At 42.0% G+C, this 22,313-nt stretch overlaps 1 protein-coding gene across 1 annotated transcript; it reads right to left on the bottom strand.

Moving 5' to 3' along the window:
• Window positions 1-1,517: 1,517 nt before the first annotated feature.
• On the bottom strand, window positions 1,518-17,908 carry npepl1 (aminopeptidase like 1). The gene is made up of 12 exons (XM_084062688.1): window positions 17,704-17,908; window positions 13,694-13,879; window positions 12,381-12,566; window positions 11,559-11,648; window positions 10,707-10,788; window positions 10,214-10,356; window positions 10,028-10,105; window positions 8,834-8,934; window positions 8,453-8,576; window positions 5,581-5,757; window positions 3,560-3,670; window positions 1,518-3,032 (listed from the first exon to the last, which is right to left on the bottom strand). Exons 1-12 carry the CDS (start codon window positions 17,851-17,853, stop codon window positions 2,862-2,864), a joined length of 1,599 nt encoding a protein of 532 aa, XP_083918814.1. The 5' UTR covers window positions 17,854-17,908; the 3' UTR covers window positions 1,518-2,861.
• Window positions 17,909-22,313: the final 4,405 nt, after the last annotated feature.

The raw sequence follows: 22,313 nt of genomic DNA, 5'->3' as shown, positions 1-22,313 counted from the left end.
TCTCTGCCTGGCCTACTTGTTAACTAGTTGTACGAACGCTTGTTTTCTATTGTTGTATTGTTTATTGTATCTTGTTTAGTCGATACACTCATTTGTTTTAGCTCATGCTCATTTGATTTTGCTATTTTGCCTCATCTGTTTAGGGAAATAGGTAACTGATATATTGCACTTTTACCTTAGCGCTAGGTATACTCTTGGTTGCTTGTTTTTGCAGAAAATGCACTGAAGACTTCTGGTGATTAGTAGTTTTCGTTCCCTACCTATGTTGAATACACTTATTGTAAGTCGCTTTGGATAAAAGCGTCTGCTAAATGACTGTAATGTAATGTAATGTAATGTTGTTGGGCCAACACATAAACATGGCCATACCCTGGACTTGGTGATCACTAGAGGTTTGAATATCACTGTTGACAGTATTATTGATAAGCCCGAGCTAACAGACCACTATTTATTGTGTTTTAATATGACCGTCTCTGATCTAGGAAAAAACAATACAGAATACACTATAATAAAAAAAAGTTTTTTTTTTAGCTCATCTGCAGCAAACGAGTTTCCTCGTCATCTAGCATGTGCGCCCCCCCCTACCTGATGCTCCCTCAGTGAATGATATGGTTCAACATTTTAATCTTAAATTAGAGTCAGCTCTCGACATAGTAGCCCCTATGAAAACTAAAAAAGAAACTTAACTCTAGAGTAACACCCTGGATCAACGAGCACATGCGCTCACTCAAGAAAGAATGTCGTAGAGCTGAGCGAGTTTGGAGAAAAAAAAACCTCACGATCCACCTAGAGATTTTTAAGAAGTCAACAGCTGCCTATTAACAAAGCATTGCGTTTGGCAAGGCAGGAATATTTTTCAGGCATTATTAATGACAACAAGCAAAATGCCAGTCTTATTCTCTACCATTGAACGTCTTTTAAACCCCCCCCCAGGCCTACAAGGAGTCGCTCCCTGCTTCTAAAGCTAAGTGTGATGAGTTTGCATCCTTTTTTGATAACACATTTTTTAACATTCGAGCTGGTATTATGAATGCTGCTGCTAGCACTGCTAGCAGCAAATGGTATAAAAATGTAGACCACTCCAGGGGAAGCCTAATATCGTTCTGTGCAATTATTGAAGAGGAACTCCGCAAAACCATATCATAAATTACATCATCCTCCAGCTCACTAGACGCTACCCCCCCCCCCCCCATTTTCTCAAAGAGTTTTTTTTCCCCTCTACACATATACCTATACTCTTTGCCGAAAATAGCCGATCTAAAAGCTATTTTGGGCCAAAGTTCTCCTCAGAAAAGGGATGCTGGGGTTCAAGTTGTTTATGTAAAAAATAAAATCATCATAAATGATTAAAATCATATCACACAAAGATTTGGTGGCCCCCCCGTGTAGTAACTCTGTGGACCCCCCCCTTGGGGTCCCGGACCCCCTGTTGAAGAACCCTAGCCGTAGAGTCAAGTAAGACGAGGTTTCTTAACCATCATTGTGAGACATGCAGGAGATTCAACCAGCGCAGTTACTTCTCTCAAATTGCTTCACAATCTAGTTTTATTTTGAATTAAACCAACAACTTACAGTACTTACTACAACACAACAGATGTTCAATCGGGATTTCAAACAAGGACTGACACACATTCCTCTAACATTCTATTCCAGTGGTTCTCAAAAAGGTGGGGTCCAGGTAGCTCTGGTCCATAGCCTAGAAGGAGTTCTCCTTAAGGCTATGGGACTTTCCAGCCTTTGCGCGCACGCGCCACAGGCTGCATAGCCTCTCTTCTACAGTAAAAATAAAAAAAACACGCTTTAGCTACGCACCAAAACAAAGACGGTTTTAAGTAGTTGAAAGCCAACTCTACTAAGTGGGAACACTCTGAGCCCCCCACCTCACGTCTAAAATGCACTGTTTGGCCAAAATGTTAAATATTTCACCGGAAGGAAAAAATGTTTAGTTACTCCACTGCGCTCTCTACAGTTCTTGTCAATAGAAAAATTCCATTGACCGGATCTGTAAAGGGCGCAGTGCGGAGTAACTAAATAATGTTGTAACTACAAACATTTTGGCCAAACAGTGTATTTTAGACGCGAGGTAGGGGGCTCAGAGTGTTCCCACTTAGTACAGTTGGCTTTCAACTCCATAAAACCGCCATAAAGTACCGAAAGAGTATTTCTTATTTTTTACTGCACACGAGAGGCTATGCAGCCTGTGCAGCCTCGAAAGTCCCATAGCCTTAACATGGACAGTTAGGATCATACTCAAATAATAACAAACCGTTTAAAGCACAACAGACAGCCAGAGCATTAGCCGGCTAACTACTTGTTGTTCGAGGCGTGTGGTTTGCGTTGAGCCTTGTTCTTCTTCTTCTCGTTATTTACTCTATTTATGTTCATACAGGACGTCTCTAGAGGAAATTAGTGCTCTAGTTATCGTTTCGTGTGTGTTAAGTGTGTAAAACGGAGCAGCTTATGGAATGAAAATGGAGAGCCGTTCTCCTTCCTTCAGTTTTATAATATACGCCTTAAAACGTATGGACCTCTGCAACCATGGCGCCTCCTACTGTCCCGGAATATGTAGTACAACCCAGTGGTGGGAAAAAAGTACTCACATTTCTTACTTTAAGGAGAACTCCTGCTAGGCAATGGACTAGAGCTAGGGGTCCAGGGACCCTCAGGGTTACTTGAGGGGGTTCTAAAATGGACCCTTACAGGTCTGTCATCTCTTGAGTGTTTTGTTGTAAAACTCTCAAGTTGAGAACCACTGCTCTAATCAACCATAATTGTGGAGCACTTTGCATTGAGAGTGAGGGGTGTGTTGTGGCAGTTATTGGTAGACAAAGTAGACCGTGCTGGTGTTTTTTTTGTTTGTTTTACACCAGTCGCCTCCTTTTGCAGTCCCTCTCCATCTGCTCCCCTGAGGAGGAGGAGTTGGCCTTGGTGACTGTGGTCAGAGGGGACACGCGGTTCAGCATGGAGTCATCAGAGGCCTGTCCGAACAGAGCCATGAGCAGAGCCACGCCGAACCCCGTGGCCCGCTCGCCCTATAGTGAGGACAAAGACACAGAAGATCAGTCCACCTATATGCCAAGTCTCAGTAGAAACAGAACTTAACTGTGAACTTAGTTTTAGTCGACTAAATATCATAAGATTCTAGTCGACTAAATCTACAGTTGATTTAGTCGACTAGAATGTATTTTGGCGGTGCCTTGATGGCGTCGTAATGGCTGATTTTACACTTGGTTGCATGCTGAAAATAGCCCATCTACAAACTCACAACGTGAGCTTGTAGATCTGCCATTTTCAGAGCGCAACACCCGAGCGCAACCAAACATAAAATGACTTGTCTTTTAGTTCTACTGGAGCTCGTCTCACTCGTCCCTCACTAACATTTTAGTCTCGTTTTTATTTGTTGATGAAATTGTCAATAATATTTAGTCTTAGTTTTTAGTCATCATAGCTTAGTTTTTATTTAGTTTTCGTCAGTGAAAAAAGGTAGTCGACAAACACTTTTCGTCATAGTTTTCGACGTCGAAATCAACACTGTGTGTATGATGATTGTGTGACTCACAGCATGGACAGGAGAGGCTATGTCCACATGCACCCAGACCCCAGGCCAGTCGAAGCCCAAGTGGGCACCGATGAAGAGGCCTGCACAGGAGCTCTGTGCGTTCTCCCGGTCCTGGGACAACAAAAGGAAATAAATACAGGATAAACCATTCAAATAATAATAATAATAATCAGGCAGAAACATATTATCTCCAAATTCTAACTTTTTGTTTGTGTTTTTTGGGGGTAAATGAATGCCCTACTTCATCATAAAACAGAGCCACACAAAAGCATACAAAACTAGCATCTATCAGGAGACCACAAGGCGAGGTAAATGTCATTTCTCTCTTTTGTACATATAGTGTTTGTATATTTGAGAGTGGTGGAAAAAGTACTCAAATATCTTACTTAAGTAAAAGTATCAATACTGCAATGTAGGAATACTCTGTTACAAGTAAAAGTCCGGAATTCAAAATGCACTTGAGTAAAAGTACAAAAGTATTGGCATGAAAACGTACTTAAAGTACCAAATGTAAAAGTACTCATTGTGCCGTTTCAAGTTTTCAAATGTATAAACATCTTTTGAAAATAGCAGATCTACAAGCTCACAATGCGTCGCATCGCTTGTAGATCGGCTATTTTCAAATTGCCGAAATGTATATAAGACTGAAGTGATTAATGTATGTTTTGTAATAATAATAATCAAAATCTACAAAGTAACTAGAAACTAAAGCTTTCCAATATTTGTAGTGGAGTAAAAGTACAATATTTGGATCCGAGATGTAGTGGAATAGAAGTAAAAGTATTGGAAATTGGAAATACTCAAGTAAAGTACAAATACCTCATAACTGTAATTAAGTACAGTACTTACGTAAATGTACTTAGTTACTTTACACCACTGGTATTTGACCCGCCCTCGCTCAGCCAATAGCATGAATTTCCGTTCGCATTTCGGACCGGCTATAGAAAGATGGCTTCAAAACGGGTCTGTAGAAACCCAATGGCGTCACTTTGTCCATCTTTTTTTTTTTACGGTCTATGGTTCCAACCAGGCCCGTATTAACCCTGTGTGGTGCCCCAGGGCGACCTCAAGTTGAAGTCCACCCCCCCCCCCCCCCCCGACTCCCACTTTCTCTCAAAGTCACGCATCCAACAAGCTTTGAACTGAGCAGATTGGACCTTCCCTTCCAGAGAAAATGGCTAATCATCTTGAAAACGGCCACATTCACCGATTTTCAGTCGCCGATTTTCGATTGAGTTTTGGCCATTGTCGCCCGTTTTTCATTAATAACACGGGCTAGGAAGGTCGGACAGTAGGCCTGTCAAAAAAAATCGATTCATGAATAACTCGCGATTCTTAATGCCACGATTTTAAAAATCGAATCAAAATATTAAAATCGTTTTTTTTATTTAAAAAAAAATAATTTCTTTTTTTTTTATTTCTTTTTTATAAGTTAGTACCTTTTTTCACTGGCACTTTGTCTGAAATCAATGTCAGAAAGACTGACTGACATGATCTGGCTGCATTGAAGTGTATGATTCAACTTTTCATGGTTTATATTATATTAAAATGTTCTAGTATAATTAAAGCAAAGTGATTTGGGGTAGAAAATCGCAATAAATCGCAGAATCGAATATCAATTAATCGCAGAATCGCAATTTTAATCGAATCGGCACCCTAGAAAATCGCAATAAATCGCAGAATCGAATCGAATATCAATTAATCGCGGAATCGCAATTTTAATCGAATCGGCACCCTAGGAATCGATTTTGAATCGAATCGTGAGGTAAGTGAATCGTGACACCCCTATCGGACAGTGACAAACTAGATACCCGAGTAAAGTTTACTTTGAGTTGCATCAAACACATCCACTGCCATTTCAGTCTGCCTTACCGTTCGGTTGCTAGAGGCATTTGAAATACATACATATATCTTTTGGCGGGGTAAGGAATTTTCTTTTTTTTTGTGCCCTCATTGGCTGGTGCCCCAGGGCACTCGCCCCCCTACGGCCTATGGATGATCCGGCCTTGGTTCCAACTCACGGCCACAGAGTTCTTCATGTCGGCGATGGCGGAGGTGAACTCGCTGAAGTGCAGCTCGGGGCAGTAGACCAGAGGGTGGGCCATGTCTCCGCTGCTGCGGCCGGCGCGCACACAGGCCGCCTCCCACTCCTCGCTGTTGGTCATCACGGCCGCGTGGTATTTCCCGGTAGAAATGCCCTACAACAGAAAACACAACAAGAACAAAGGAACTGGTCACCATCTTTTGGACATTTCAGTTGATGATTGACCTACTCAATCCGGGAAACGCACCTGTATCATTTTTTGATTTCTTTGGCTATTCAAAAAAAGCAGATCTACATGAGCTTGTAGATCTGCTATTTTTTTTTAAATCATAAAAATTAGTGAAAATCTTTCAATGTATATATATTTGTAAAGCGAACATTTGTAAGTCAAATCATTGCTTCTGGGGGTCCCTGGAACAAAATATTTTGAGATCCTATATCAGCTATGTCAGTGGCGCTCCCAACTTTTCCCATGTCAAGGACCCCCAAAATTATATGCATTTGGCCGCAGACCCCCCCCCCCCCCCCCCCCCATCGCAAAATATATGCCGGCAGCCATAGTTTGGCGTTTTATAAACGATCGCGCGGTTCTCTGCAACTCCCGTCATCAGGTTCACTTTCCACTCACCCGGATCCGGAAATTCGGAACCGAAGATTTTCGCTTCATGTCAAGGATCCCCAACATTATATGTATTTAGCCACGGACCCCCCATCACAAAATATTTAGTTCCAGGGACCCCCCAGAAGCAAAGATTTGAGTTACAAATGTTCGCTTTAAAAATATATATATTGAATGATTTGCAAAAATGTTCATGATTTTTCAAAAATAGCCAAAGATATCTAAAATGACAGAGACGCGTTCCCGGGTTGAAAGGGGTTAACGCGAGAACAATGACTTCCATTATAGTTTCTTTCCAGGAACAGAAAGCTAATAAAGTATATTAATTAACTTGGACGATGGCCTCAGGTACAATATCTTATTACTTTCACTGCAGACCATCCCTTTATATGTTAAGTTTGTCCTACTGTACATGCTGGCTTACTGTTTTGAACTTTGATTTACACCATAAAACAATCTCTCAAGTATCACATGATGGCACACAAATGTTACTTTGTAACCAGGTTCAGTGAGTTAACAATTCAATCCATAGACCCGGGTTCTTCAACGTTTTCAGGCCAAGGACCCCCTAGCTGAGAGAGAGATGAAGCAGGGACCCCCCTCTATATTGTATAAAATTGTTTCAGATAAACTTTTGCTGCTCTTTTTTCCCTCTACACCTATAACTCTTTGCCAAAAATAGCCGATCTACAAGCTCACAACGCCTCGCAGCGCGAGGCGTTGTGAGCTTGTAGATCGGCTATTTTTGGCTAAAGTTCTCCTCAGAAAAGGGATGCTAGGGTTCAAGTGGTTAATGTAAAAAAAATAATCATGTCACACAAAGATTTGGCGGACCCCCTGTAGTAACTCTGAGGACCGCCTAGGGGTCCCAGACCCCCTGTTGAAGACCCCTGCCATAGACATAAAGGCAGACGCCTCCTCCTCCGGGCTCTGAGGCGTCTGTATACCAGGCACCATTTTGGAGAAGGCAAGCTTCCTGACTCCTGGCCAATCACAGCGCGTCTTTTCCGGGACTTGGCAGAATCTAGTTGTATAAAAAAATCCCACCCTGTGTGAAGGAAGCGGTGCCTTTGATGAGTGGCCTCCTGGTGGCGCTATAATAGGGCGGGGCGGGGCTTCAGCAATTAATGCTCGTCCCTATTGGTGGTGTAAGTCCACAATTTGGAGTTGGTGGCATGCTGCAAACTGGAGTTATGGCTGTTTGTAGCCCAGCCAATGACAATACAGAGGGTGCGGGGCTTCAGCAATTACAGCTTGTCCCTATTGGTGGTCTAAGTTCACGTGGTAAATGTGTATTTGGTAGCATGCTGCAAAGTGGACTTATGGCTGTTTAAAGCCCAGCCAATAGGAAGACAGAGGGGGCGGGGCTTACTACATTTCAGTTCGTCCCTATTGGTGGTCTGAGTCCACGTACCAAATTTGTACTCAGTAGCATGCTGTGAACTGGAGTTCTGGCTGTTTAAAGCCCAGCCAATGGGAAGACAGAGGGGGCGGGGCTTATGTAATTACAGTTGGTCCCTATTGGTGGTATTAGTTGGACTTGGTGGCATATGCTGCAAGCTGGAGTTATAGCTGTTTAAAGGCAGTGGCCTCCTGGTGGCGCTATAATAGGGCGGGGCGGGGCTTCAGCAATCAATGCTCGTCCCTATTGGTGGTCTAAGTCCACATACCAAATTGGGACTTACTGGCATGCTGCGAACTGGAGTTATAGCTGTGTAAAGCGCTGTTTAAAGCCAGTGGCCTCCTGGTGGCGCTATAATAGGGCGGGGCGGGGCTTCAGCAATCAATGCTCGTCCCAATTGGTGGTGTAAGTCCACATACCAAATTTGGACTTGCTGGCATGGTGCGAACTGGAGTTATAGCTGTTTAAAGCCCGTGCTCAAACGGACACAGTGGCCTCCTGGTGGCGCTATAATAGGGCGGGGCGGGGCTTCAGCAATCAATGCTCGTCCCAATTGGTGGTGTAAGTCCACATACCAAATTTGGACTCGCTGGCATGCTGCGAACTGGAGTTATAGCTGTTTAAAGCCCGTGCTCAAACGGACATCCGGGCTCGGACGGACATAACGGACGGACATAGTCAAGAGTAGAGCGGCTGGCACCGCTAAAAATATATTTTTTATACAACTAGATTCTGCCAAGTCCCGGAAAAGACGCGCTGTGATTGGCCAGTAGTGAACTGCAGAGGCCAATGAGGTATCTAGGTTTCTATATCTATGGTCAAACCCACCTGTGCCCCCGTGAGCGTTGCCATGTCCAGGATGATGTCAGCACTCAGGTCTTTGTTGGCGTACACCACTCCGTCCGACAACACCAGCCTGCCCTCTGCGTCCGTGTTGTTGATCTCCACCGTTCTACGGGATCAGACAAGAGTCAAATCACTGATGAAATATATACTTAGTCATGAAATGGCATTATAGTGCATTGTTGTGTGATTATCTCATCTAAAAATCACACAATGCTATCACTTCAGAGAAAGGCCACCTCTAAAAACCACTTAGAATTGAGCATTTAATGGATTAAGAGAACTTGTCTGTATTGACTACATTGTGTTTCTGATTGTCCTACCACACGCTGTAGACTCGTTAAACCACCATAAAAAGACACTTACTTTCCAGAGTACATAGTGTGGATGTCATCAGGGCGTGTGGCAGTCGGTCCGACGGCATTCTCTGCCAAGCAGAACACGGCGTGCAGATTATCCTTGAATCCCTGGAAGCAACGTATAAGTATGAGTCGAATGTCATACATGGTAAATTTAGCAGATCTACAAGCTCGGATATTTTCGGCTAAAAGGTCAAGTTTACTAAAGGGTACTAAACACTGATGGCAGTGCTGTCAAACAAGTCTATGAAGCTGTCTATGAAATCTATGAAAATGTTTAATCTGCAAAACAATTGTATTATTCAAAATGTAGTGGTGGGGAGGGGGTCCCTGCTTCATCATATATTATTTTTGCTATTTTGCATAAAGCTTTGAGCTTCAGCCTATGCCTTTTTTTGAATTGGAATCCAGAATTATTTTTTGCTATTTTTGAATTGGAATCCTGAAAAGTAACATTTTTATTTAATTTCAAATGCATTTAGTTATACTTATGTTCATTTTATGAACTTAAATACAAATACATTGGACATAAAAAAAGACAATAGTATTTTAATACTAGTCATTAAGCTACTAATATAGACTGACGTAATTAAAGCGGGTCACGTTTGCATGTTAGGAATTGTAACAGCAGAAATCAATAATATATCAGTGTTCTGATATTAACCTGCGGGTCGCATTAAGTGAAGGTGGGCGCATGTGGCCCCCGGGCCGCCAGTTGCCCATGTATGGTATACAGTATATATACAGTATGTATATTTTAATGTGTGTGTATATGGGTATATAAAATCTAGGTTTGTGTGTGATTGTGTGTATTAGTATGAATTTGTATTTGAATTTATTAGTATTTGAATGTAATTATTGAATATTATCGAGTGTTCGATCATTAAGAACAATGTATGTAGTCTTGAATGTAAATATGGAATATTTTTGTGTGTTCATTCACTATGACCATTGTAACTGATATAACTTAAACCGACATGTACAAAGGATAGCAGGCATAAATAAGCTTTGCGCTTCAGCCTAGGCCTTTTCCATCAACCAGAAAGAAATGTTGGGATTACAGTGTGTAATGTTTTGTGATACTGTCGATGAGGATTGAAATAAACAAAACTAAATGTCGCACAATGCAGCTTTAAAGTAAACCTGAACCATGTTTAAAAAGGAGGAAATAAGCAGAGAAAAGGGCAGTTTATAGTTGCACCTGCTTTATAGTGGCCTTGAAAGCTCCCAAAATGGCTGCCGCTCCACCGCAGTCTCTCTTCATCCCCGGCATTGAGGTCTGGAAAAAAACACAGTGAATACCTTAACATGATGTGACGAGGACTTTAATGTGATTTAATGTGACTATCAACTCTCGCACTAAACCTCAAACCTGTTTTTTTCCTACCTTTCCTTTGATGCTGAGACCTCCAGTGTCATAGACGATGCCCTTCCCCACCCATGCAATGGTTTGGGTGGCGCCGTCTGGCGTATGACTCAGGACTGCAAGCGCCGGGGGGTTCACGGCTGCCTTGCCAACGCCATAGATACCTGACGGGGCAAAGGAGACGGCACACTGATACAGTAGAATAGTATTAAAGATATGGTTGTTGTCGGGCGGAGATCTGCTTCGTTATGCGTTGAGATAAAACACCAACGTAAATACTTTGAAGCTTTTCTGATATTATTTGAACATCTATCATCACCTTCCCCTACCAGGTGTCTGAATCTAAGTTCAATTAAGCCATTAAGACCTGAGGCCGAATCTAAAAACACTTTCTAAATCCTGACCTAAGTTTTCTTAAAAAAAATGTTTTATTCAAATAAATTACAAAAAAGAAATGTTGAGTGGTGGAGTATAACCGCCTAATAAACTAGCAAACCTAGTGCAAAAACAGTACCTCCAAAACCTCGTTGTTTCAGTTCCTCTCCACGGATAATCACTGGAGTAATGCCAAGTTCAGTCCCCACGGCCTTGATTTCCTGTAAAAAAAACACATTTATTCATATCCGGAGGAGAGGACACAGTCCCAGCGTCCCCGGCAGGAATCGAACCCAGGACCTTCTAGCTGCGAGGCGACAGCGCTAACAACAACCGTGCCACCGTGCCCCCCAATGTATTACTGTACTTGTAAGGACTTCAAAAGTTTAGGACAGCGATTTTCATCATTCGTCATTTAGCCGAAAAATAGCAGATCCATAATCTGGATCTGCTATTTTGAGGTGCATGACACAGCGGCACGCAACTAAGTATGAATCTATTTTCAACATGCTTCTCGTGAAGACCAGGAAAATGGTCCTCAATTTTATTTCTCTTTTTGAGTTTACAATTATTTTGTATCCCTTTTTCTCCCCAATTTAGTCGTTATGCCAATTCATTCCTCCCTCTGTGTTGTCACTGCTGTCCTATCCTACTGACTCACCTGCCAGTGAGGAGGACGTAGAGCCTTCATCCTACTCCTCCCGCCCAACACTCCCCGCTGACAGGTGCCGCCCCCAGCCCGTAGGAATACGTGCAATGACCGATATCACCCTCCTCCCCGTCCGGCTTCCCTCCCCCGAACACGGACGCTCGACAAAGCCGGATGCACCACGGTGGATTGGAACCCACAACCTCCGTGGTAGTGGGCAGGGACTTTACCACGGCGCCACCCGAGCGCAAGTAGTGGGTTTCTCATATTCTACTATAGCCGTGGGGGTATTTGGTCCTCAAAAGTACAGTAATACAAACACACACAAACAGTTTGACTCACAGCTAAGAAGTGGTCTGTGTTCATCTCATTGCAGGGTGTGTCCACAATCCGTGCTGCAAGTCTCACTCCATCTGCTGTATTGGAAAGACACTGACATAGAAACAAAACAAAAGGCAAATTAAATAAAAAGTAGATCTGCAAGCTCACGTGGCGCATCGTGATATTTATACTCTTGATTTCAGCTGTTACAATTCCAAACATGACCCGCTTTAATTACTTCAGTCTATATAAGCTTAATGACTAGTACTAAAGTACTATTGTCTATTTTATGTCCAATGTATTTGCATTTAAGTTCATAAAGTTAACATAAGTATAACTAAATACATTTGAAATTAAATAAAAATATTACTTTTCAGGATTCCAATTCAAAAATAGCTGATCTACCAGCTCAAAATGCGTCGCAGTGCGACGCATTTTGAGCTGGTAGATCAGCTATTTTGGCTTTTTTTGTGTGACAGAAGGTAAAGTACGGCATTAATAAAAAAAATTAAAAAAATTGGACACAAGAGGTTTCTGCCTGACAGTATATGCAATGTGGCCCTCTGGAGTGAGTGAGGAAATATAGTGGCCCTCTCCATCATCAAAGTTGCATCACCCCTGAGTTAAAACCCTCTATACTTGATAAAATGGACCTGTACAGAGTGCATTCGGTACGCTCTCATTTCACTCTACACAAATCACTTCACCAAAAATAGCAGATCTACAAGCTGATGCTGGGGGGGTTCAAGTGGTTAACAAAAGTGTCATTTTAAGTTAATCGCAATATTTTTTGCCACAATAATCGTGAATGGTAATTTTCATATGGTCCCATCGATCCCTAACCTCCAGTTCTTTGAGACCCAGAGGGCCAGCGGCGCCGTCCTGGCCGCCGCCCACGATCACAAACTCCACGGTCACCAGCTTCTTCTCGGCCCGGCTGCGCGAGGACGACGAGCGGCGGGAGAAGATGGGGAAGGCCCGGGCGATGGCGCAGGCGGACGCAAACACGTCGGCGCGCTCACAGACCATCTGTGGAGAGGAGGAGGAGAGAAACACCCATTATAGCTATAGGTCCACGTCTTTTTCTTTGAACAGAGAGATGACACAAGTAAAATGTACTTTTCTTAACACATTACATTCGGGAATGTACTTTTAGATATCTTTGGCTATTCAAAAATAGCAGATATACAAGCTCACAAGCTTGTAGAGCTATTTTTGAATGACTTAGTTTTAGTCATAGTGAATCTTGAACATCTGAAACGTTTTACTGTTAAGTCTAGTTTTAATCGACCAAATATCATAAGATTATAGTCGACTAAATCTACAGTTGATTTAGTTGACTAAAATGTATCTTGGCGGTGCCTTGATGGCGTCGTAATGGCTGATTTTACACTTGGTTGCATGATGAAAAAAGCCGATCTACAAGCTCACAACGCGTCGCAGCGCGACACGTTGTGAGCCATTAGATCGGCTATTTTCGGAGCGCAACACCCGAGCGCAACCAAACATAAAATAACTTGTCTTCTACTGGATCTCTTCTCCACTAGATCACTCACTAATAATGTAGTCTAGTTTTTATTTGTTGACAAAATTGTCAATACTAGACCATACCCGGTCGGCGCAGCGCATCCGTGGGGGGATATGCGCACATGATCTGGCAACCCGGGAGGCAGTTCGTCCCATAGCTGGGCAGCCCCGTAACCATGGCGACAGTGTTTGACACAAAAACGCTAATAAGAAGCTGAGATTTGATGAAATTGAAAAACGGGCTTCACAGTTGTGTTCAGATGGTAATGGTCAATGGCTGTGTGCAAAATCAGAGCAATTGGTCCAGCCAGTGAGGAGAACCGGGTAGCTTCACCTCCACTACTACAAACGCACAGAGGTTACTAGAATTATAGTAGGATATTTAGTCTTAGTTTTAGTCATGGTAGCTAAGGTTTTATTTAGTTTTTATTTAGTTTTCGTCGGTGAAAAAACGTAGTCGACCAACATTTTTCGTCATAGTTTTAGTCGATGAAATCAACACTGCTGTTTATTAGCGTTTGTGTCTTCTCCCGGGTTGCCAAATCATGTGCGCATATCCCCCCACGGGTATGGTCTAGTAGTATATCTCTAATTGTGAAGAAGAAGACGACGACGACACACTGACTGACCAGAATGCAGCGGGTGTTCCCTCCGGGCAGGCAGGTCCGCACCAGCCGGGACACAAAGTGGGCACAGGAGGGGCTGTTGTGCCTGCTGACCCGCGCGGGCAGGGCCGCCACTGTGGCATGGTTCAGGTACAGAGGGCAGCTGTCCGTAGGGTTGGGGTTCAGACCACTGAGAGCTGCCTGCCAAACCTGGAAAGTGACAACGCATTGAGACACTGTAAAATTAAAAACTCATCTACATTTACTGTATCTGTGTGTGTGTGTGTACATTCATTTTTGAGCGCTCCGGGTTCTTTTTCCAAGTCATGGTTCCTGTTGATCTTAGAAGCATCAATCTACATTTTTTTTTATCCCCTTTGAGCCCCTGGTTCATATATCTCTCTCTCTACAGGCTAATAAATGAGGCACCATGTAGGCTATAATTAATTAACAAGATAAAAGACGATAAAAAAGTGAACACTTTATCAGTTCGCCCTCAGTCACCTACAGTCATCGACGACAACCTTTTATTACATATTACACTAAGTTAAAATAATTCACATAATGAATGTTCAGGGACAATTCAATTCATGTTTATTTAGGTTCAACAACTCTCTCTCTCTCCCCAAAAAACAGAGACATTCACACATAATTGGCATTTTGGCCATGATTGTATAGCAATACTTCACGGAGCACGATGGAACCATGAACTTTGGAAGATATTATTACGGATGTGACATCATAGCACATGGTTCTCGATGTTAGGTCCGGGACCCTTTAAGGTTCTGTAGGGCCATTCACACTGAGCACTATAAATAACTATAAAAATATAGTTTTAAAAATCATTTGGATGGCAGAGTTCACACCGACTATAATAAAAATAATACAATGGTGAACAATATAGTAAGTTATAGTTATCTTTATAGTTATAGTGCCAGTGTAAATGGCAGTTAACTCTTGAGAGTGTACAGATGGAACCAAATGGACCCGGGCCGTATTCTCAGAGATAAACGAGCACTGAGGATTTTACAGGGTAGAGTCTCAAAATCAAGGTAGAGTCTCAAACTCGATCAATTTTTATCCCACGACTGAAATGGATACCTTTTTTGTTTGTTTCTTTACCTTGTACTACAGACATGTAAAGGGTCTATTTGGATCACTTGCCCTGGTCCCTCGCAGACTTTGCGTTGACCTTACTGAATGCACACTGACCCCTCTTTATAGAACGGCTCCATAGCCTTCTTACGTAACCGACAACCTCCCAGGACTTTGCACAAGGAAGTCCCAACACAGACCAAAGGTCTTCCATGATGATATCTCCACTTATCAATGTTATCATCACTACGGCTATTTTATCACTACGGCTATTTTAGAACGGCATAGTAACCCTAATCCAATCAAACACTTTACCAACGCTGTAAAGTAACTAAGCACTTAAGACCTGAAGCCGATTCTACAAATGTCTTCTAAATCCCAACAGTTTTCTGAAAAACGTATGTTTCTATATCAGTGGTGCTCAAACTTTTTCATGTCAAGGACCCCCAAAATGATATGTATTTGGCCACGGACCCCCATCTCAAAATGTTTTGTTCCAAGGACTCCCCAGAAGCAAAGATTTGAGTTAAAAATGTTCGCTTTAAAATATATATTTTCAATTGGCACACATTTTCACGATTTTTCGTGAAAATAAATAAAAAATAGCAGATCTACAAGCTCATAGGGCGGCACTCGGTGCCACGCTATGAGCTTGTAGATCTGCTATTTTTGAATAGCCAAAGTGTAAATAATAATGCTTTTTAGCTCAAATCAAAAAATGACAGATGCGTTCCAGGTCTCAAAGGGTTTGACGATCCAATAGAGTTAGGACATTTTTAGTCAGAAGCGCTTTTTAATACTTTTTATTGGTTCAATATTTGTAAAACCTACACACAGACCTAAAGGGTGTTCAATAGCACTGATTTATATAATAAATAAACAAATGGAAATAGTTGGTTTCTGCCCGACGACAGCGACAATATGATACTTTATACTTAATCCAATCCATCTCTGAGACAAATATCGTACTTTTTTTTTTTACTCCACGACAACAATTTGACGGCTTTAGTTACTTTGCAGATTTTTAGATCCGATTTGGATGAGCTAAAAGTGTGTTTTTAATTCCCACTAAAAGGGGGAAATCATGCTGTCTGGCCATAAACGGTCACATGATGTCAGTGAGTGTGTGCCTCTGTCATTATGCAGCAGTAGACATATTTAAGATATATATATAAAAAAAAAGAGACCACACTAATGTTTCTGCACCTTTTTAGCCCTTTGACCACAAATCACGTGCACTTTACTTAACCCATAAAGACCGGGAAAGCAGCGTCTGTCATTTTAGATTTTAACCACTTTAATTATCTTAAACTTTAGCAGATATACAAGCAGAAAAACACAAGGTTGTAGATTTGCTATTTGTTTTGAAAAATCGTGTTGTGCAAATCTTTGAATATATATATATATATATATATATATATATATATATATATATATATATATATATATATATATAATATATATATATATATATATTTTTTAAAGAAAATATTTTTCTTTGCTTCTGGGGATTCTACAAATGTCTTCTAAATCCTAACAGTTTTTCATCAAATCTGTTCATGTCATGGACCCCCAAAATGATATGTATTTGGCCGCGGACCCCCATCTTATAATATGTTGTCGTCCCCCCCCCCCCCGAAGTAAAGATTTGAGTTAAACATGTTCGCCTTAAAAAAATAAAATATATTGAAAGATGTGCCCCAAAAAAAAGAATACTTTTTGTATTATTCTTTTAGCCTAAATGTCTGACTGTACCACGTACTGTTTACATTTCTGTCTAATAAAGTATTCAATCAATCAACTAGTAATTTTTCAACTTGTAACTCAGAGTGCACAAATTGATGGTTCAATCTGTGTACACTCAGAATTATGGGGGTCCAAATGAAGAGCCAGCCAGGTCTGTAACTCAGAGTGTACAAATTGATGGTGCAATTTGTACACTCTCAGAGATATGGGGGAGGGTTCCAAATTACCCAATTAGCGGTCTGTAACTCAGAGAGTACAAATGGAACCAAATGGACCCTTACAGGTCTGTAACTCTGAGAGTGTACTAATTGATGGTTCAATTTGTACACTTTGTACACTTGTACAAATGGAATGAAATGAAATGGACCCCCTTACTGGTCTGTAACTCTGAGAGTGTTTAAATGGAACCAAATGGACCCGTAAGGGTCCATTTGGTTCCATTTGAACACTTTCAGAGTTATGGGGGTCCTTGAAATGTAAAAACTTTGAGAACCACTGCATACATTACAGACACAGTTAACATTAGGCTAGCTGCTCTTAGCTAAGCTAATGCTAGAGCCGACACCTATTATGACAGTCATGGCGCTACTTGGTCCTGGTTTTTGAAAGTGTTACATTTACAACCAGTACATCTACATAAATGTTCACATTTCAAATATAAAGTGCTGAACCCCAAAGCCACGGATGTAACAAGTGAAAGCGCCTGGGTGTAAGTACCCCGTATCTTCAGTATTGTTCATTAAAAAGCATTTTAATCCAATCGGTGGTCATTTTCCCCCCCTTTTTATTTTCTCCATATGCTTTCAACTACGCGCCCCTATCGGTTGGGATGTGTATTGCACGCCAATACGTTATTCAACTACGCGCCCCTATCGGTTGGGGTGTGTATTGCACGCCAATACATTATTCAAAAAATAAAAAACAAATAGAAAATGGCTTTTTATTGAACAATAAGGAAAATACGGGGTACTTAAGACCCGGCCGCTTTAACCTGTTAAATCCGTGGCCGTGGGGTCAGCACTTTATATTTGAAATTTTAACCATTATGTAGATGTACGGGTTGTAAATGTAACCCTTTCAAACACCAGGAACAAGTAGCGCCATGACGCTTGTGACAGCCATGGTTGACACCGTCCATTCATCCTTCTGTAGTATGTATTTATATCATGAATACATAATTAATAAAGTCTCACCTCCTTGCTGACAGCAGGCTGCAGTTTGCCCTGCACCAGGCTCCAGCTGACCTGCTGCAGGCTGCTCTGCTGGCCCAGGATCAGAACCGGCCGGTTCTGGGGCTCAGAGTCCCCGGCGGCAGCCTGGAAGAGAAGCTGCACGTTCGCCATCTTTCTTTCCTCCTTCACTTCCCTTCACTTCCCTTCCTGTCTGTCTGCCTGGAGCCCTATCTATGCTGGAGCCAGCTTTCTTCTTCTTCTTCTCCTTCTTCTTCTTCTTCTTCTTCTTCTTCTTCTTCTTCTTGTTATTTTATACGGTTGGCATCCAGATTTTGGTGCACTACCGCCACCTTCTGGCCCATATTATGGATCAGACAAACTTCTTTAATACTGTATTCCCTCTCCCAAGAACTCACTCACTCGCTCGCTCGCTCGCTCGCTCGCTCGCACGCACGCACGCACACACACACACACACACACACACACACAGACACACACACACACACACACACACACACACACACACACACACAGACAGACAGACACAGACACAGACACACACACACACACACACACACTCACACACACACACACACACACACACACACACACACACACACACACACACACACACACACAGTTAACTACTCTCCATTATACATAATAATAATTGGTCAGTATCATAGTCAGTATCATGGTCAGTATCATGGAAGGATGATTCTGATGTTGTCCTGTGCTTAGTTCGCATCCATAGCACATTAATACACACTAGACTAGAAGTACCACAGCAGAAATTGTTTCTTGTCTATTATAAATGTTGGCAAGCAAATCATTGGTGGGGGGTTTCCTCATAGAGCTCTGTAATTCTATTGGGAACATGTACTGTTGACTAACCCTCCCCCGCTCAATTTGCTGTAGGTTGGATAACATTGGTCTTAGGTGCTACATGAACGTCATTCTAATCTACAATCGCAGTTCCACCTCACCTCCTTCTATAATGATATCTCAGCATATCCGAAAACGAGCGCATGTTGTGGAGTATTTTTTTTACTTGAATCCTTCATTGGACATGAAGGATGTAAAATATAGGTTTCAGAAAGCAGTGTGACTTCAGTTTGGTTTATTTCATCCTTATAGGAATTTTGCCCTCCTCATGTTGGAGAAGAATGTGGTCTCTCCAACGAAAAAGGAAAGAATACCTGACAAATGTGAACAACATCGTCACCGCGAGGGACGAGAACTTCACTGTAGGCAAAGAAAATGTAAGAACAGTAACATCGGTGCATGGTTTTGTAAACTGGAAGACGTCGGTTGTTAAAACTTGAAACTTGAAACAGTCAGCATATTACTGGCTGGCTGGTTGTCTTTTAACAAGATAGACTTAATCATACTAGCACCAACGAGATAAGCCAATGAAATACAAGTTATTATAACTGACACTGATATATCAAGGTGACCGGATGTGCATCACACACAATGGCAGTTACCATACTTACAAAATGTATCTCCAGGATGTTATTTGAATAATTGTAATAGATTTTCTGTAGAGTATTACTCTTATGTTGTAGTATTACCTGTACCTGTATTACCTATTTTGCGAGTCGAGGTGTCGAGGGCAATAATCGATGTGTCGATCGATTCTTCTGTAATTTATTAATTTTGGTGAGAAGTTAAGTGGAGACAAATTGAGCTTTTCTTTAAGCCCACAACTTCTGCAGCTTTACCCATCATGTTTAGAATTTGTATCAAGGCTGATGATAATAAAATATGAGCCTTTTTTTGTAAACATGTGTTTATTAAACACAGAACACTTGTTTAATCCATAGGCTACAGCAGCCTAACTAACGAGGCTGACGTTTGATTAATTACAATAACTAGACCATACCCGTGGGTGGATATGCGCACGTGATCTGGCAACCCGGGAGCCAGCGAACACAAAATCGCTAATAAACAGCTGCGATTTCGTGTAATCGGAAAACGGGCTTCGCTGTTAGGTGCACATGGTAATGGTCAATGGCTGTGTGCAAATTCAGATCAATTGCTCCAGCCACTGAGGAGAAACGGGCAGAACCAATTTTGGCCTCACCACTACACCACACCACGCACCACTACACCACTACACCATGTACCACATACGAAACCAGGAGACCTGGTACTGCCAGACCCCTAGTGGTTGAAATCTGAATGGCCGGACTTCGCATGACGTGTGTGCAGAGGAAAAGAGGGACAGACCGACCGACCGACCGACCGACCAAGCCTCATGTAGGCCGACCCCCTGGGTCTGGCAATTATAGGAGGATGTCAGACTAAAACACAGTTACCCCGGATCAAATCCGGCGGCCACCAGGTACTCCTACATGTAACGTCAGTAAAGGGGGCGAGTGTGTTTTGGGGGCGATAGCATTTACAGTGGCTTCGTGTTTAGAGTCTAAACACAAGCCACAGAGCTGGTATTGGGTCAGACTTGGTTTCATTTTCATCTCAGTGCGTAGGTATCTTTAAAAATGTTTACGCCGTGGCTTGCAATAAAATCTTTGGTGCAGTGACATCAGCCGTGACATTAGCAATGATATCACCATGCTTATAAAATCAAAGGATTCCTATATTCGTATAATTATTGCCATGTTATATGTGTATGTTTTTCTGCTTACTTAAAATTGTTTAAAGTTTAAACTAAGGTTTAGTCAATAAGGTACAAATATATGCAATTCTAAAAGCTACAGCTGTGACTGCACTACTGAAACCAGGGGACTTTATACATGTCACATGAGAGTGTTCAGAGTGTTGATTGAGTAGATCAGATATAAGGACAGTAGCCACTGTTATGGAACAGTGCTGGTACTGTGTTGCCACTCTTAGAACAAAAGGCCAGTGAAATGATTCACGAGTGGAAGATTAGGGTCTTGCAAAAAGCTCAGAAGAGCATGATTAGACCACTCAGTGTTACCTGGAAGGTTCTAGAACCCAAATGCCTTGTGGGAAATTTATGTTACTCCTCCCTAAAGGAGGGGCTTCCACTGAAACAGTATAAAAATCTGTTTTTTATCAAAGCAAGTCAGATTCGACATTTGGCTTGGACGCGGATAAGACTGCAGTAAGTGCAAAAGCTTGTATTACACGTAACTATTATGTAATGATGATTATATTTCTAATGTATTTATACTTGATGCGTAGGTTCATGTCAGTAATGTAATTTGTTGTTGTGTTGCTTGTGTTTCCTTTCCTAGGTTTTATTACCTGACTAAACCTGTTTAGGCTATACCTGACTATACCTGAACCTGATTAGGCTAAACCTAGTAGAACGTGAGACTATTAGTTAGACTGACTTAGGGGTCTTGTACTGACTTGTGGTACTGACTGACTTTCCATAGTGGTGGTACTTTAGAACTAGACTGAAGTGTGTTGTATGTACGTATTGTAATGTTAGTATAATAAAAACCATCAAAGACACAGGTTTGAGTAATATCTACTTTTAACTCACGCACTCAGAGAAAGCCAACAACCCGTTCCAAGGGTAATGTTGCCTGGGTACAAAGAGCTTGTAAGACAGCCCATGTGACCAGGTAAATAATTGGACACAAAGGAATCCCTTGTCTTCTGACTTCCCTCGTCAAAACTAACAATGTCTAACAACGGCAAAATGGACGAATTGATGAACCGACTGTCCAAAACACTGGCCGCCAACGCTCACTCCATCTCTGTACCTCAAGACAAGATTCAGGAATACAGGAACGTTTTGGATGGTCTGAACAATTATCAACATTGTGTTACAACCAACACGATCAAGCTTATCCAGAACCTGAAAAGTCCCCTGTTCAGACCCTTTGCTCCGCTCACGGCCATAGCAGACACATTGAATATCAATGCGGCCACGTCAGATGAATTCGATCAAAGTCTAATCCAGCTGATGACCAAGAGAGAGGAGAGAAAGCAGGAGAGATCCGATATACAGAAGCACAGGTACTATCTGGTGGAGGAGACGAAGCCCAGATCTAAGATGTTGACGGTGAAGAAGAGTGAGAACAAGGGCTCCATCAAGGGCTCCATCAAGGGCTCCAAGCTCCGTCTGGTGTATTGGCTAGCCAATACCATTAAATTCACAAAAGACGCCATGGTACTCTCCTTTGATATAACTAAACGTGATTACGGAGCCCATACCTATGAAAGAGGAAGAAGAGTGAACAGTGAACTAAGTGCCTGCGAGGAAGGGACCCATTACATCACTCTGGGAAATTGTGTTCGGACTACTATTTCCAACAAGTGCCTTCCAGTTTACATCACCAAGTTCTCACAAAAGATGGATAGGGTCATCCTTAAGGTCAGAGATGACCCCAGTGGCACTGAAACTGACAGAATAATTAAAGAGGTTTACATTTCACACCATTATATGAAAGGCACTATGTACCGCATCAACGTTGACCTGCTGAACCATATGAAGAAATGCACAGATCAGATAAAGAATTACATTAAATCTGTACGTTCCCGCTCAACAGAGATATTTGTATACTTGGAGGAGATGCGGAAACGCGTGTCTCAGATGGAGCATTTCTTGACAGAGTTACTGTGCTATCTGAAAGGTAAACTCTGTGAAATAAGTACCTCCAATGGCTATACCAGACATCATATCGAGA

The sequence above is a fragment of the Gymnoscopelus microlampas genome (assembly GCF_963454915.1).
Source record: "Gymnoscopelus microlampas genome assembly, chromosome: 7".
Classification (NCBI taxonomy): domain Eukaryota; kingdom Metazoa; phylum Chordata; class Actinopteri; order Myctophiformes; family Myctophidae; genus Gymnoscopelus; species Gymnoscopelus microlampas.
This window is presented reverse-complemented; position numbering and strand designations above follow the sequence as displayed.